The sequence below is a fragment of the Capsicum annuum genome, chromosome 2 (genome assembly GCF_002878395.1).
Source record: "Capsicum annuum cultivar UCD-10X-F1 chromosome 2, UCD10Xv1.1, whole genome shotgun sequence".
NCBI lineage: Eukaryota > Viridiplantae > Streptophyta > Magnoliopsida > Solanales > Solanaceae > Capsicum > Capsicum annuum.
The window spans coordinates 145491191-145509955 of record NC_061112.1 but is presented as its reverse complement, the minus strand read 5'-3'; the positions used below and the strand labels follow the sequence as shown (position 1 = coordinate 145509955).

At 29.2% G+C, this 18765-nt stretch overlaps 1 protein-coding gene across 4 annotated transcripts; it reads right to left on the bottom strand.

The window, feature by feature from the left end:
- Positions 1 to 13516: 13516 nt before the first annotated feature.
- On the bottom strand, positions 13517 to 16900 carry LOC107860268 (AP2-like ethylene-responsive transcription factor TOE3). 4 transcript variants are annotated; one of them, XM_016705550.2, is made up of 10 exons: positions 15898 to 16900; positions 15797 to 15822; positions 15656 to 15686; positions 15474 to 15561; positions 15130 to 15275; positions 14936 to 14980; positions 14732 to 14823; positions 14487 to 14644; positions 14162 to 14398; positions 13517 to 14072 (listed from the first exon to the last, which is right to left on the bottom strand). In XM_016705550.2, exons 1-10 carry the CDS (start codon positions 16419 to 16421, stop codon positions 13845 to 13847), a joined length of 1575 nt encoding a protein of 524 aa, XP_016561036.1. In that variant the 5' UTR covers positions 16422 to 16900; the 3' UTR covers positions 13517 to 13844.
- Positions 16901 to 18765: the final 1865 nt, after the last annotated feature.

The window sequence follows — 18765 nt, the reverse complement described above, 5'->3', positions numbered from 1 at the left end:
AGTTCTAGTTTTTGCCTAGAAGATAAAACTTCTAATTAATTGAGCAAGTTCACTCTCTTAAGATATCCTAGACATTTGTTTTATAGACAAAAGTTAAAAACTCTATTTGTTGGGCAATATATCAAAGTTTTAACATTTGCATATAAAGCAGAACTTGTTAATTGTAAAAGTTCACTGTCCTGAATTAGTTCATGGCCTGGTGGGAAAAAGTTACGTCTGTCTTACAGACAAAATTTGTTAAGCAGGGTCGAAAAAATCAAGACCACCCCTTATAGAGTCCGTTTTGTTAAAGACTTTTATGATGAAAGACAAAATATCAAAACAAACCCATTTTAGTCACTTCAGAACATGACCTGTAAAATCATGTTACGTTTTGCAACATTATACGGTTTAAAAAATTACACAAATCCTATACTTAACTTTTAAAAAATTTACATAAAATTTCAATTTTCAACTTTACTCTTGATACATATCAACAAAACCCCACATCTTATATTTACTCCACCATTTACTCAATCAAGCTATTTTTTTTCAAAAATTTTCTTTCCTAAAATATCTTCCGTAATTATCAATAATTAAATGATTTTCCTTCCTGATTTTTTCTCCTCTATTAGCGCTTAAATCTTTCTTTCTGATTTTTTCTCCTCCATTAATGCATGCAACTTTTTTTTTTTCCTCTCCTAAAATCTCTCCCATTTTTTTTTTTTGAAAAAAAATCTATCGATACATATATAAATTTATTTAGCTATTCATACATGTTTATTCTCTTAATATAGTGATTCATACGAATAATAAATATGATATCATTATATGGGTATTATGGTGGCTCATATGATAGATACATTTTGTATGATTTTAACAGGTGATACGTATGATATTAATGGGTGATACATATTGTATTGTGGTGATTCATTGGTAGATACAATTATTTATTTGAATTATTGAGTGTTTCATATGATATTAATGGGTGATATATATGATATTATGGTGATTCACATGGTAGATATAATTATTTATTTCTATTATTGGGTGATTCATATGATATTAATGGGTGATATATATGGTATTATGATGATTCATATGGTAGATACAATTATTTATTTCAATTATTGGGTGATTTATATTTTATTAATGAAAGGTAATGGTGTAGTCAGTTAGGAAACAAAAGTAATATTTTTTTATTTTTTTTAAAAAAAGATTAAAAGCAGAATTGAAACATAATTAAAATTAAATCTAAAAAAAGAAGATTAAAATTAAAGACGAAAAAAAGATAAAAAAAAAGACCCCAAAAAATGTATCTTTCATAATTAAAGACGAAAAAAGAGAAACATAATTAAAACACCTAAATTAAATCTTAAAAAAAAAAGAGAAAAAATAGATATCTTTCCTTAAATAAAAGAATACAATGAATAAAAAAGAATCTATTATTTTCTTTAAAAAAATAAAATTAAAACACCTAAATTAAATCTAAAAAAAAAAGAGAAAATATAGATATTTTTCCTTAAATAAAAGAATACAATGAATAAAGAGAATCTACTATTTCCTTAAATAAATATCTTTGTCAGTTTCATATGTATCAATTTTTTATATGTATCACCTTATAATATATGTATCACCATTTAAAAAATGAGATAAAATGTAATTAACAAAATAATTAAAATTTCATGTAATATGACTTAAAAATTTAGGAATTTATGTAAATTATTTTTCAAAAAAAAGGTCGAATTGGGCTAGAAGAGTTGGGATATTGGACCGGTCCAAGTTCCAAAGAGATCACAAAAATATTCTCTCTTCAAAGTATTATTAGATGTTCTATGTGTATTATTATTAGGGAAAAACGAAATGCTAAATGGTTTGTATGCAAAATGAACGAATGTAGTTATGCATGCAGTACTGTTCCTATTGAACGGCTAATGTAACCTATACTTTATTCTTCCTTAAATCCGTTTAAATTAGAGGGACCAAAAAAGCTTTTTGATGTTGTAAATATATTACAGTACATAATTGTAGGAATGGAAAAGGGCCTAAAATGATTTTCAACTATGTGAAATGGTATAAAAATGTCCCCGTCTATCTATTGGCCTAAAATACAAAATGTCCCCGTCTATCTATTGGCCTAAAATACACTTCATGTCTACTCATTGGGTCTAAAATACTCTTCCGTCTATCTATTGAGACTATTTTGCCCTTATATTTAGACAAATTACATGAAAAAGATTTTTATATACTTATCAAAATTTTATGTTTTCATTTTTATTGTCTGCTTTCACAATCCTCCATAAAAATATATGGTATATTTATATCATAAAAATTTATCGTATATTTATATATTATACAAATTATATCTATATCATAAAAATACATGATATATTTATACCATACAAATTATATTTATACCATATAAATTATATTTATACCATAATACACATGATATATTTTAGATATAAGAAGTTCATACCGTGTAATACTGAAAATATATATTTATATTTAATAAATAATTTTTTTAACAAGAAAAATACTTCCGACATAATGAGATATACCATGAATATTTATCCCATAAATTATATCAAAAATATAATAATAATCCGATTTTGACATAAATTATATTTATATAATAAAAATACATGGTATCTAATGGAATACTTAGTTTATTTAAAAATATTTGAATTTTGGATATAAGACATAAAGATTTGAAAGGAGGGATTATCTTTTTCATTTTTAATTTGAAGATTGAAAAAATATCTCTTAAATTAAGGTGAATTGATAAATAGTCATAAGATTAAAAAAAAAAAAAAAAAAAAAACAGTCCGGTGCACTAAAGCTACCGCTATGCGCGGTATTCAGGGAACGGCCCCACCACAAGGGTGTATCGTACGCAACCTTACCTTGCATTTCTGCCAGAGGCTATTTCAAAGGCTTGAACCCGTGACCTTCTGGTCACATGACAATAATTTTACCAGTTATAACATTAAATTCGGAATTATAATTATCTTTTATGATTTTTTTAAATGGCTATATATGTAATACTTTTATTTTTTTAATATTGAAAAAATATTATTTTTTATGTAATTAAGTTTTAAGGATAGTCTTTCCATATAATTTGCCTAAATAAAAGAATAAATTAGGCTCAATAGGTAGATGGGACGAGCATTTTAAGTCCAATAGATAGACGGGAAGGGTATTTTAGGCCCAATAAGTAGACGGAAAGGACATTTTAGGTCCAATAGATAGACGACAGATTATTTTGCATCATTTTACATAGTTAAAGCATACTTTAGTCCCAATAGATAAGCGAAAGATATTTTTACATCATTTTACATAGTTGAAGGATATTTTAGGCTCAGCAACATATTTGGTTCGCGATTATGTGTAGCTAGGCGCTGTCGAGTGGATAACATAAATGGGTGTCGACTGCGCACATTAAGGTAGGTGCTATATGTAATAGGGAGGACAACTATACATGGGAGGCACCCAAGTTTTGCCAATATGTAGGACTAGGGGTTGGGATAACTATGGGAAGCATCCAATTTTGGCAACCTTGTTCCCTGCCCCCCCACCCCACGCCCACGCCCACGCCCACCCCTACCCAAACACACACAACCTCTCCCTTCAATATAGCTACACTCGCAAATTATAATGTACTTTTATTTTAATTTATGTGATTTTGTTTGATTTAATGTAAATATAAGACATTGAAATTAAATATGATCTTAAATATATCGTATGTAACATTTGTGTAATTATAAATCTTTTGAAAAAAACTTTCTTAGTTTGAAACACGAAAAACATTGTGTAATTGGAAAGGCTAGTCACCAAGGGTAGTAAAATGGGAAATTCAAATCAAATTATTTTAAAATTTTGAAATATGTTACTCCTTTTGGATGAGGATTATATTATTTCTAACAACATAGGTTTATCTTAGCAAAAGCATGATAGCAGGATTGAGATTAGGGTAGGTTGCTCTATGCTCTAGCTGGTGGGCAACATACAAGGTGTGTTGGCTATACAACATGGGTTCTTCGAAGGTGGTAATGTTCATGTAATAGGCAGGACAACTCAGGGAGGCTTCCAAATTAATTTGGCTATTTGCTTGTTATTATTCCTTCCTACATACAGCTACTCTTGCATTTTTAATATGATGCATTAAAAATCACAATTAAAATAATTCTAACATGAGTAGAAATTAATCACCTCATTTTACTGAGACAAAGTAGATTTGGGCTAAGGGCTAGCTGCCTAGTGAGTAGTGGGCAATGCTAACAACCTAGTTAGTAATTATTTGCAGGTTACACAAATTAAATATCATAGTTTAGGACCTAATTAAACTTTAGTTATGTTGTGAACTCTTTTATTACTCCTACCCCTTCTCTGTTTTGCTACTACAGCTGCTTTTACAACTTTTCATTTGAGACAATATATTAGGAGTTAAATTTCATCAATGGTCACTTAATTTTGTATTCATTATGCAAAAGTCATTTTTCTTTCATTCATTTCATCCATGGTCATTTAACTTTGTATCTATTACACAAAAGTCACTTTTCTTTCATGATTTCATCCATGGTCATTTACATTTACTCCGATCATCACAAAAATAACTATGATCGGATTTTACAATAATTCTATCGAAAAAATGATGTGACAACCTTAATTAGTTCTTAATTTTAATTTAAGTAAATATATAATATATTACTCATATCTTGACATTTTTTATATGTGCACAACCCAAATTTTCTTATGGATTATTTAATGAAAGAATAACAATTTCTTAATAGATTAGATTACCTAATGAAAACTGTTTACATAAAAAAAATTGGTTGATATTTTTATAAAACATCTCATAATATTGCATTCATCTACCAAAAAGGTGCATCGAAAAGGAGTGATAAACAAGATAAATTCTTCAAAACACATAAAATAAAAATACATGTATGATATTTTCTTTTTCAAAAAAAAAAAATATTTTAATTCTTTGAAGATAAATCAACATGCTAAAGATAGTTTTAAAATAAAATCTTTTTAATTGTGTCATTGAATAAGTATTGTCAAAATTTGTACAAATAATGTTATATCAACGTACAGTTTTGTTAATAAAAGTTATAAAATATAAGTACTTTAGTAGATAAAGAAATTATAGGATGTCTAATTCTTATATTTATCAATTAAATTAATTAAAAAATATGTAATTTATCAGAATTGAATATTATAATAAAAACTTTTAAGAGAATTAATCGATTAGTCAAACAATTAAAAATATAAAGACAAACTAAATAAATAGAGTAGTTTATCATATTATTATGATATACCGAATGCAAAGACTCAAGTGGCAAGAAAAAGGATGTATGAAAAAATAATTTTGTCAACTACATGTTACAATTTTAGAGGGAGAAAAATAATTTTATCAACTATATGCCATAATATTAAAAGAAAAAAATAATTTATCAATACATGTCTCAACTTTAGAGGATTTTAAAAATATATAAGTATAATTTTGTTTCATAAAAATATCAACCAAACTTATTTTATGAAAATAGTGTTCACTAGGTAATCTAATCTATTAAGAAATTGATATTCTTTCATTAAATAATCCATAAGAAAAATTGGGTTGTGCATATATAAAAGGATCAAGATATGAGTAATATATTATGTATTCACTTAAATTAAAATTAAGAGTTGATTAAGGTTGCCATATCATTTTTCCGATGGAATTATTGTAAAATCCGATCATAGTGACTTTTGTGATGGTCGGAGTAAAGTTAAATGACCATGGCATGGATGAAATGAACGAAAGAAAAGTGACTTTTGCTTAATAGATACAAAATTAAGTGATCATGGATGAAATGAATGAAAGAAAAATAACTTTTGCGTAATAGATACAAAGTTAAATCATCATGGATAAAATTTAACCATATATTAGGAGTCATAACTATCATACTACTCTTTAAAGTAGGAAATTATTTTATCTTACCTATTGATGTACATATTAGATGTAAAATTCATTAATAGCTGCGTATTTTTCAGCTCTCGTACTTAAAAAAAGTCACAGTCATGGAGTTTTATGATTGATGTTTTTTGTAAAAAAGTTTGAACTATACCATGACAATGGCTATTTAAAAGAAAAATAAAGTTATAAGGAGATGCTATTTGATCGTATATCTTAACCTGTTATTAGGATGCCTTAGAGCTAGATGTCCATTAACGATAATTCTCGTCATAAATTAAAGTTGGTCTATATATAATCGATAGTGAACTTCTTGTTTCAAATTACACAATTTTTACTAAAGAACGCTTGCCGCTTTTCTAATTAAAATCATAACAGTTTTCATATATATAATTTAAAAGGTAAAGATTTTAAATAGCTACATTATCCTAGAATAAATAGTAAGTAATATAATAAGATGAATGATAACGCCGATTTACATGTAAAAAACATACAAACTCAACAATGTCATCATCCTTGTTAAATTCAAATGTCAGTTTTGCTTCTTTTGATACTCGAATACATGTATAAGAGTGTTATCATCCTTATTAGATTTAAATGTTAGTAGTTATCTTTGTTTCTTTTATCATGTAAAAACATGTATGAGAACGTTATCTTTTTTTTTTTTTTTTTTTGAAAATTTCTTTTGCATTCGAGATTGATGCGTTTACATGATATCGTCAAATGGTGGGCTTAAGTTATACAATAGGGAGTAAATCAATCGACGTAAATTTCTCGTTACCTTGATAAATGTCTATTATTTTTTTTGTCCTATTTTTAGTACTACATTAATTGGTCTCACACACAGCAAGGAAGCAAAAGCAGAACATTGGAAAAGAGTTTGAAATTGTCAAACAAATGGTGATTTGAGAATAATACTTTTGGTTCAAATTAAATATTATCCAAGCGCTTAGTGATTTCTACGATAAGATTATAAATTAAGATGATAATTAAGTTAGAAAGATCGACTTGAGATATATATAGTGCTTCACTTTTTAGTTTTTTTTTGCAATATCTTTCTTCTATGCCAAGAAATGTATGTGTAGATTTGACGATGCAAGAATTCTTATAGTTTCTTTGCCTCATGACTAGAGAGACATAAGAGGATGACATTATCATCTAGGAATAAGTAGAAGCTATAGGAAAAAACACAGCAAGTCTCAAAGGACTGCTAAGATGGCAATTATTTAGATGAGATTGACAAAAATATATCATATCAACCCGTCAAAATAATAGTTCAATATATATATGTTTTTGAATTTGTATATTAATATATATAAAATATAGATTTTCATACAACGCAATTTTATCTGATCGGTCAAGTATTACTTCATCAGCATATAATTATTAGTTAGTTCGTTGTTCTACTTTTTGTTAGTGAGAATCCAGAACTAAAAAATTCTAGACGTAGGCAATTGCATTAATTGACTGATTAAAAGGTTGAAGTCATTGAAATATGAGGCCCCTAATCAATTATTTCCAATTCGAGATGGTTTACATCTTAAACATCTCAAGAAAGTGGAAATAAGATATCCCACATGATGACACAACTGGTGGTTTTGATTATTCTTTAAAAATGCAATGACACGACTTCTAAATATATTTAAATATAAGGTTGTACTATATTCTAAAATATCATTAAAATTTTATACTAATGCAAAAAGTATAAAAATGCCGACTCTGTACACAGTCAGCTATGTGTACGTGGCTAAAAAGTATTCAAGGGAAAAGACTTCTTATTGGTGATAATAATAATTAATTTTAATTCCTCCCAACTCATGTGATCATGAACTAGGAAAAATTTACTATTTTTATATATTAAAAAAAGGCGCTATAATAAGATCGAATTATTTAATTTTAATTTAATTATTTCGCCTTTGGGTCTAGATTGCTCTAGAGTATGACAGTTGGGCGTGTTGGAGTATATAATACCGATGAGAATTATTTACTAAGTGCTAATCTCAATAAGGTCTGACCTTAGGACAGTTTAATTAACTAAATTAATAATACCACCTAAAGAGAAACGAACGAACCATGTGGCCACCTTAATAAAAACCTCATTAATTAAACATCATCTAGTCTTTAATCTTTCCAAACATGGAAATCTTTTTACCCTAAACATCAGATGGGAACCTATACTTACAACAGCTAAGGATTCCAAAAAGAAACAATATATTAGTTGTCTTTTAATTTTTTAGTTGAGTCACAAGGGGAGTCATGAGCTATTGAAACAAAAAATACATACTCTCTCCGATAATTTTTACTTGTCTATATTGGGCTTAGAGGTACACATATCCTTAGAAAATAATAAATATATATATATTTTATTATTATTATATCACTTTTTTTTCAAGTCTGACAATTAATTTTTAGTATACTATATAAGTAAAAATTGATCGGAGGGAGTGGCATACCACAAGAAGGTACTTTCCCAAAGTAGAAGGAATTATAATCGATCTACTTTTTTTCACATATATACAAGGTCATAGTAAAAAGGAAGTTTGTGGGACAACTCAAGAAGGAATTATAAACTCCATTTGTTTGGGTGGGATAGATAGTAGGAGCAGTTTATTACAGTATTGAATTGGGTGGATGGTGAATGAATGAAGAAAGTGATGTATCAAGAAATTCAGTACTAAATAATGTGGCCACCAATGCTTGTGATTTTTACCTAAAAACAAGAGTCATCATCCAACATCTCCTTTTCTTTCTTGCACTATATTGTTACCAAATAAAACATAAAATAATATTGTAAGAATGGCAAATGTAAATCTTCTTGTTGAATTAAAATTAAGGTTGTATATTAATGAATGCAACCGCTGAGTAAAGCAAAGCACTAGTTGGTCATTTCCTCTAACGTGACATGGATATATAAACAACTAAGTTGGTGATTTGTTTTGATTGATTGCTACTCGTAATTACCTAATCTTGTGGCAGTAAAAGTGACACTTCATTCGTCTAAATTTAAGCGGCATCGTTTAATTTAACATAAAGTCTAATAAAAATAAAAAATATTCATTAACTATTTGTGTGGTTATAAATTACTATCTTTTTTAAAACTCCAGGATAACCAGCTCTGCCACAACCTCTCCCTTCGTGTGAGCAGTTTGTGGGCCTTTACCATGACCTCTGTCCTTTGGATGAGCACTCTGTGTGCACTGAATAACCCCCCACTATTTATATAATAGTCTGCAAACCACGTAGAAAATGTAAATCGTACTAAACAAATCCTATATAACTAACACGACTCAAAAAGCATTGAGAATATTAAATTCGAGGACTTTTTTTTTAATACGAATTAAAAAAGAAAAATATGTCACGTAACTACTGAAATAAAAGAAAGAGGTTGTTGGTACAAGTGTGTATAAGGACAAAACGTGAATGAATGAATGAATGAATCCTGGGTCTGTGAGGATATTTGCAGTGTTTCGTGGATCCTATGCAAAGCAAAGAATCTAACGATGTCATCTGCTCCAGTGTTCTTCTGCTCTCTTTATTTACCACACCATTCATTTCTATTTTTTAAAATTTTATTTATATTCACTATACTATAGAGTACTTTTTAGTAGTACTATTTCCTAACCCCCTCCCTCCACTTTCTCTTATCGAGTCGGACATATTTTTGGACCATCTTAGTTCCGAGGATTTGGTTCGGATGGTAAAAGTCGGAAATAGAATTTTAACTTTTTAAGTTTGAGATGTTTACTCGTTTAAGTTATATATATTGAATAATTTTTATTAAACTAAATACAATGTATTGAAGCAAATTTACTAAATTGTGTCAAATTTGTTGTGAGGCAAGTTTAAATAGTACTCTTCAATCTTTTATACTTATCGTGTCGTTATTTCATGAGAATTAATTAATTAATCTTTAAAGTTAAATTAAATTAATTCAGTATCTTAAATTTAAATATTTAAAAATTATATAAAAACATTACAAATTAAGAAAAAAATTAAATTTTAAATTTAGATGTTCGAAAATTCTTAGTATTGTTTATAGTTACCGCACGGCTCATTTTTATTTTTCTTATTTTATTTACTCTACTATACTTTTTACTAGTACTAGTGCAATTTCCTAAGCCATCACTCCACTTTCCCTTATCGCGTGGGACATATTTTTGGACCACCTAGTTCCGAGGATTCCAATGGTAAAAGTTGAAGTCAAAACTTGGAAGTTTATTGATTTGAAATTTTATTTGTTTGAGCTATTACGAACTTAAATTAATAATCTATATATATTAAATAAATTTTTTAAATTAAAAGAAATGCATTCAAGCAACATTATTGAATTTTATCGAATCCACTTCATACATTCTCACAAGGATCTTGAGAGATAGAAAGAAGTTGACGAATTTAAATAGTACTTTCGATCTTTATTTTTACTTGTCACATTTAGTATAATAAGAGTTAATTTGATTAATTTCTGAAAATTAAATTTATTTAAGATTTTAAAATTTAAATATTTAAAAATTATACGAAACATATTATATATAAATTCAAACCTTTTTTATTTTATTTTTTATTTTTCATCGGTGTTCGATGTCTACGTTTGACCCCCGACTAATTTAGGTCGCGCGTTGCAGGCCCATTAAGGGGGTAGCGCTTCCAACAGAATTTTCTCGTGAATTGTGCGTTGTAGGGCCCATTAAGAGGGTAGCGCTCCCAAAAAAATTTCTCAAATCATGCGTTGCAGGCCCAATAAGGGAATAGCGCTCCCAACAGAATTTTCTTGTCGGATTGCGCGTTGCAGGGCCCATTAAGGGGTATTGCTCTGAACAAAATTTTCTCAAAACCCAAAATTTAAACATGAGACCTCTAATTAAAGGTGGAGCAGTCTCACCACTACATTACAACTCATATTGATAAATTCAAACCTTTTCATTTTGATATAATGAAAAATTAATCTTAAAATGTAGTTAAATTCATAACGCTTGACGTTATAAATTATGAGTACATGACAAAACGTATAGTTTGAACGGAGTATTATAATACTTATTGAATTTATCGCCAATCAATAAGTAGATGCAGCTTATTCAACTCAGCCCCACCAAATTAGAAAATTCTAGTAAATACAATTCAAACTCTATTTTATTTTGGACAGGCAACTTACCTATTTCAGTTTGTGTGCCAGAGCAAATATAAAATTCAGTTTGTGTGGTCAATAACCGTACCACATCAAGAGTGTATTTTTTTATTTCTTTGAAAAGAATTTAAACTATTAATAATTGGTTTGTTTTCTTAATAATAAGGAAAATGAGTACAGAATTTCTTTTTTTTATTATTCTTGTCTCCACCATCCTTTCTTTATGTCTCTCTCAATTAAAGTAAATATTAGACAGAAGTAGTACACATCCTATTTTGTATGTGTTGTACTTCATTATAATTCTAAATTATTAATTCAAATATAAGCAATTTAATAAACGATGGTGGATAAAAATAGAAGGTTAGTGATTATTAAAATAAAGTATGACGGACTAGATGATGCAAAAACACACATTATTTTAGAAATTTAACATATGACCTAGTATTATATCGAATTGGTAGTTGGACATCATCAAAATTACACATGTGGAATGTGGATTGGTTAATTTATTCTCGTACTTAAACAATTTATTACTCATTTAAAAAAAAAATTATTTCTGTACTCCATCCTATGACAAAGTACATAATTATAATCCAGAAAAGCCAGTTTGACCATCGATTTGGCCGTAGAGTTTTGAAATAATATTGCAGATTATTTCAAATAATTAAAAATTAGATAAGTTTGTGGCTAGAAAATTTCACCTAACATATTGATTTTCACTCATAAAATATCAAAAAAAAAAAAAAAAAACTTGTATCTTACATTTCAAATAAAATACATCTAATAATCTTGATAAAAAATAGTACTAATATAGCTAAAAATGAAATGATATGGATTTTATTTTTCAAAAAAGATAATAACAATAGCACTTTTTGAAAAAATTATCTACTTTTGTTAAGTTTATTTTTCGATATATAATTGAACAATTACTCAGAAACAACTTCTTTATCTTTTATAAGAAAGGAATAAAACTGCATACTAATCATATTCTCCAAATTCGACTCGTGATATTATACATCAGATATGTTAGTCATGTTGATATTTTTGAGTACTATTCAAAATCTTGCAGAATTACCGCGGGAATAATTTATCGAACAACTAAAAAAGCTCGTTCTCACTTACAAATAAATAACAATAGAAGCCGAAAAGTTTAGAGTGAATGAATTAATTAAAACTGAACTAAGAAAAAGTTGAATTTAATTAATGGTGAACAATTTAGAAAAACTTCAATGCAAACCAATGAATGTTGTATTGGATCAAAGGAGTCAATTCCCTAATTGATAATTGAACTTGCTCAAATATCCTATTTAAGTAATTTTAGCCTTTTTACTTTAGTAAAATATGGTCATTGAAACTACTACGTAAGCAATAGATTCTTCTCATCCAACCCTTTTGTGGATATCGCATATAGTGAAAGCATGAATGCACCGAATTGTCCTACAGTCATTGAACTATGGACATTTTTAGTAGGAAAATGAACATATTTTTCCAATAAATAAATAAATGAATGAATGTTACCTTGGTAAAATCTTTACACAAGTTCAATAATCGAAGAATTCACTCTTCATCAAAGTTGAATAACATCTATAGAGTATAGATATGGAATAACAACCCTACATCGTTTAGCACTTAAATACGTCCTTTGAAAGTTAGGTTAAGTCCTTATAGCCATAATTAGGCATTAGTACGTCTGACACATATTATTAGTCAATAGAACTGATTCAAAGGACAGCCATGAATGTGACAATTATTATCTTTACCACAAAGCAAAACAATCCAATTTTGTACATCTCTTTACTTTCCCTCTTTTCTTTTCACTCTGCTTTTTAACAGTAGTATAACAAAAAAGACAACATTGACTCGTGCTGTTATTACATACTACTAGTATACATCCACTACTTAATCACAAGACAAGTGTCCTACTTGTCATACAGTTTAGCTAAGTACTTTTTCTTTTTTGCTCATTCGAGATCAGTACTCCAAACACGTACATTTTCACTTTTCTTCAAAAGAATTTTAAAATAAAATAAAAAATTACAAGTATAATTAAGGACACTGTGCCATCTTCAACTCCAATTTCATAATTTAAGTAAAATTATTTGAATTCATGACAAAACACCTACATATATAATTGGTTTATTACTTCAATCCTTGTAACAAAACTGAGGAAGTAGACAACAATCAAAGCTTTCGTTTGGCCAGATTTTTAAGTCGATAATACGAGTTTTTGAAGTTATGAATTTTGAAATCTTAAGTTGCATATGGACACACTATTTGTTTGGAAAAGATTGAAGTTTTGAGAGTGAAATTTCCAAAAACAAACTTACAAATATTTAAAAATTAAATTATGATTCAACTGACTTTCCGTCATTACTCAAATGTGAAGTTTAAGTAGTTGAGATTTTTGTTACAAGAAAAACAATTCAAATGTATACAAGTTAAAACGAGAGAGAGAATGGGGCAAATTGGCACTTCATACTTCATAGTCAGAAGAATCTAATACAAGTCTAGTTGAAAATCTTGCCTTCAGTTAGTATTGGAGTACAAATTAATTATGAGGAGACATATTTTCCAAATGAGTTAGAATTTCCCAAAACTTTTGTCTACCTTTTTTCTTTTTTCTTTTTTTTTTTCTAATTTTTCCTTTCTGGGTTCCAACCAAGAGCTAGCCTTTGGGTAATAATATATGGAGTATTAAGAATATCAACCCTTTAGTACTCTTTACAAATTAGCTTACAAAAACACAAGGAGAAAAATGGCAAGTAATGTAGTGGAATAGTATGGTCAAGATGGTCTCATGAGTGAGTGATGAAAGCCATTTTCTGAGGACCAATTTTGAGGTCTTGGTATCTGCTGGGGGAATCCTGATGATGCTGCAGCAGCTGCAAATATTTGAGGAGGAAAATTGGATTTCCATTGCGAAGAACCATGGCTTGTTGAGAGCGATAGATCTCCTACATTTGTACCTCCAATTCGGCCTCCATTGCTGCCGCTTGGGTATTGAATCTGAATCTGCATTAATTGACAACAATTTTCAAAATTTGCTGGATTTGAAGCGAAAAATGTACACATACATAAGACCGATTAAACAGGATATTCACCTGATAATTTGATGACCCGAATTGTGGAGGAAACATTTGAATCATATGGGATTGATCACCAGGTCTCATAAATTGGCCAAATCGTTGCACTTGATTACTATTGTTATTATTATTATTATTATTATTATGCTTCAAGGAGACTGGAGAATGTAAGTGTGTCTGGCTCAATAGTTGCAAGGTTTCTGCTTCATTGTACCCACTATCTCTTCTTCGTGCATCGATAAGGGCAGATTGCTTCTGGAAATAAAACATATGTTTCCATAAGAAGAACGATTAATTGATAATATTTTAAAACAAAATACGGCAATTGACCGTGTAAATATACCTCAGGCCTTAAACCATTGCGACGCCAATCAATATCAAAATGCATAGATGAATGATTTTGACCTCCTCTATTATCCCCCAATTCGCGGATTCCTTGATTTGAGCTTGATCCACCCAAACTTAGGTCCAGATTATGATCTGCAGCGTAATCGCTAGATTCTGGGATATAACATTAATGAATCTTCTGTTTGAAAAATTACCAAATGGAATGGCAAATAAAAGCAGTACATATGAATGATATTTTACCAATTGAGTTCAGTTCATTTTCGTAAATGCTTGGTTCAAAGTTAGTAACTGCTTCCTTCCCGTTACACTTAATAGCAGCTTTATCATAAGCCCTATATTAACGAACCAAAAAAAAGTAAAAGAAAAGTACGTTACGTTAAAAGCCTGGCAAGTAATTGAAGTCAAGTAGGAAGATCGAATAAATTCGGCATTGCAACCACGCACCTGGCTGCTTCAATCTCAGTATCAAAGAGGCCCAAATAAACGTACCTATTAAGGAAAAAGAACAGGAATTACTAATACGTAACCTAACAAAAGAATTGAATTAACAACAAAAAGGATTATTCTTTTGAAGATGGATAGAACCATTCAGAAGAATAATAATATGAGGATAGGATTTTTATTTTTATTCTATTTACTTTTTGCCTAAGAACTGTCCCATTCTAGCTTCCCATCTACCACATTTGTGTAAAGTCACCCCTCTATACTTGGAACTTCCCCTCGGAAAACCAGTACTTTGTCTTCGAAGCACATGCACAAACTCTTCCTTTGTTAAATTTGTCATCTGTATCACACATAAAATTTAAAAAAAAAAAAAATTAGAAAAAAAAATTCTTCGTCAATTTGATGGTGGCCACAATTTCGTGGTACCAAAATGTAAGTACACAACTATTGATGATAAGGAAAAAACACTGTTCAAGATAAGATACACAGAAACTAAATTAAATAGAGATAAAAAGGAATATAAAACACACACAATTACCTGTTTCAAGTCGGATTCATAATCTTCTAAGCTAAAGTTTATGTCCGCTTCCACTCCCCGGAATTTTATAGCTGCCCTATCATATGCTCTGTAATTTGTCAAAAATAAATAAATTAATTCATCATATAATTCAAGAATAAAAAATAAACAAAGAAATTTAATGCTAAAAACGAGGAGCTCACCGGGCTGCTGCATGTGCAGTATCAAATCCACCTACACAGAAATAATATAAAGGAAATCCCGTTCAGAATTAAAAAAAAAAAGATTAATTTATTAATTTTGTATGTATAATTAGTAGCTCAAATGAAAATACTATTACATACCGAGATAAACTTGTTTTCCACAATCCCTGAAAAATAATTAAACGAAATGAGATTTTAAAAAAAATAAAAAAAATTACACAATTTTGACTTAAATGGCTCACCATATGTGAGACTCCCACCGGCCAGTTCTCCGGTAGAAGGTAACCCCACGGTACTGTGAGCTTCTAGACCGTGGTCCACGGCGGCTCTTTTTGATTGGTGGCGGCTGCTGCTGCTGTTGCTGTTTTGCCATATCTATAGGCTTAGCCAATCCCGTATTGACAAGTGGCTCATTTTGGTAAAATTTAACACCAACCCAGTGAGCTCTGGGAAAATTCGGGGAATCATTTGTAACACAACCCGTTTCAGGCTCATCAACCGGGAAAAACTGCCGGGTTACCGGCTTTTCTTCTTCTTCATCATCAGGGCCCAAAACGGAAAACCCGAATATTTTACTAGGCTTAGTACTTCTTTTTTTCTTTCCTGATCTTACTCCGACTTCTTCTTCAGAAACATCATCAGTAGCTACAGCTGAAGAACTTGAATTCGAAAAAGATCCGACCCGATGAACTTGAGAAGAATAGGCTTCTTCTGATTCATCAAAATCCGGCCTTCGTCGATCCGGTGAATCATTTAGATCCCACATTTCTCTCTACACCAAAAAACCAAAAATCTGAAAACTATAAAACAGAAAATAGTTCAAAATTTTGCAGATTTTTTATGGTTTGGTGGGGGGTGGGGGTTATGGCAATTGCTACAAAAGGACTTGTTTTCAGTTTCCTAAACTTTTAAATATTCTCTTTCTCTTTCTCTCCCTCTCTAGTTGTAGTTCTTTTTTCTCTGTCTGTCTGCCTAAAATAGATGCGTGGAGTTGAATACTTATATGTAAAATAATATGATAAATTAAAAAGGGTTTTATTGAGTATATTGAAAGAACATGAAACCTACGACTTATAGAGAGGGTTAAGTTGTTGGGAGAAAAAGTTAGTGGAGAGAGATAGGGTTAGATATGATAGATATATGTTTCCCACTATTATTAACTACTTGTAGTATTTCACTTGATTTTGTACCATTCCTCTCTTAGCTGCCTAATTCAGACATGGACTAGGCCACTTTTAGAATACTAGCTTAAAGCTTCCACCCAACCCTAATATTTATATAGGAATACAAAATTCTTACCCTCCCCCCCCCATCTATTATTAAAATCCAATTACTGAGCTGAACAGAAATAAAATTTGATTACAATTTATTATAAGGTTTATCGGAAACAATATTTCTACTTCTCCTAAGGTAATGGTATGACTGCATATATTTTATCTTCTCCAGACCTCACTATATATATAAAAATACACTGAATTTGTTGTTGTTGTTATAAGGTTTACTTATATTTTGATCTATCATTTAACCCTCTTTTGAAAGGATGTATATTGAATATGTTGTTATTGTTAATTAAGTGATATATATATATATATATATATATATATATATATATATATATATTCCTACTTAAAAATGTATTGCTATTAATTTGATGTAAATATTACTCCTAACAAATTATTCGAACCCCACCTTTCTTTTTTTCTTGACCCTACGAGTAACTTGCCTTTCTCTCTTGTTCAATCATTCATAAATACTTTGGCTTTTATATCTTAACTAGTTCATTCACTTTTATTTTCTACTTGTAGTGCAGTAGTCTAGTGTTTTTAACCAATCTACTAGCATGCTTTTATGAAAGGAGTACTGTGTGCCAGCAGTAACTTTACTGATCTTGAAATCTAGCTATATCTGATGATATTTTTCTTATTGGTTGCCTTCTACTTTTAAAGAGAAAACAAAATTGTAAAATTAATATTCCATTTGATTTAATTTATTTGTCTTTCTCTGACTTGATACAAAGGTTTTTTTTTTTTTTTTTAAAAAAAAAAAGAGACTCAATTTGTGATCGGATTTGAACTAAAGATAGCTAAAATATATCAAAATATTCAATAATTTTGTAATATTAGATATGTTATGCTCTCGATTTATTTTTTTTCAATATTGATTCAACACACTCATTAGAAACAATAGAAATAACAATTTTATGTATTCTAAAATTATATCGTCAAGTTAAATATAATATAAATCTAATCGTTGGATATTCTATCTTATCCCGCGTACCCAACTTACCCCTACCACTACTAGTATAATATAAAGAGAAAAACGTCTCTTTCTTACGCAACTTTCCGACGTTAGCCAAATCGAAAAGCATTTCCTCTCCATTGCTTGATTTTTCTTTCTGTCTGTGAATATTATATTGAATATATTTACAAAATATCTACAAATGGAAACAGACAGCAGCAAGGTTGAATGGAGGACTTACTACTCCATTACCTTTATTAGGTTACGCTAATTGTCATTTCATTTTCTTTCCCACGTTAGACAAACCCTCGTCATCAATCTTTTCGTACTCTTCTTAAAAAGTTTAAATTTCGTGCATTAATAATACTGCAAAAATATTTACTCAATTCTGACACGTAAAGTTCATGACAAATATCAATAATTGGTATTCTGGCAAAAATAATAGAACTAACTTAATATAAATTAAAATTCACTGATAAATTTTAGAAAATAGACTTTCAATAAATATTACGCATATAATTTAATTAAGTGTTAGGTAAGGTTTAACAAAGAATATGGAGTCGTTTGACATTAAAAAAAAAACACCAGAACATTGTTTTATTATGTTTGGAACTAATCTTTTAAGATAAATTGGAAAAAAGTGGTTAAACATGATAGGTCAACTCTCTGTCAAGTGAAATGTAAGATAATTTACAATTTTAATTTTCAAATATTATTTTTGATCATCTTCAATTTCAATTTTTTTTTTTCCTTTTGAGTTTCAATCTATTCTCGACAATATCGTGATTCATTTTAACAATAGAATCTGTAAAAGAGTGTTAAATGCAAGTGAATTAAGTTGATCAGTTCCTTCCCATTAGGCTAAAGCATCA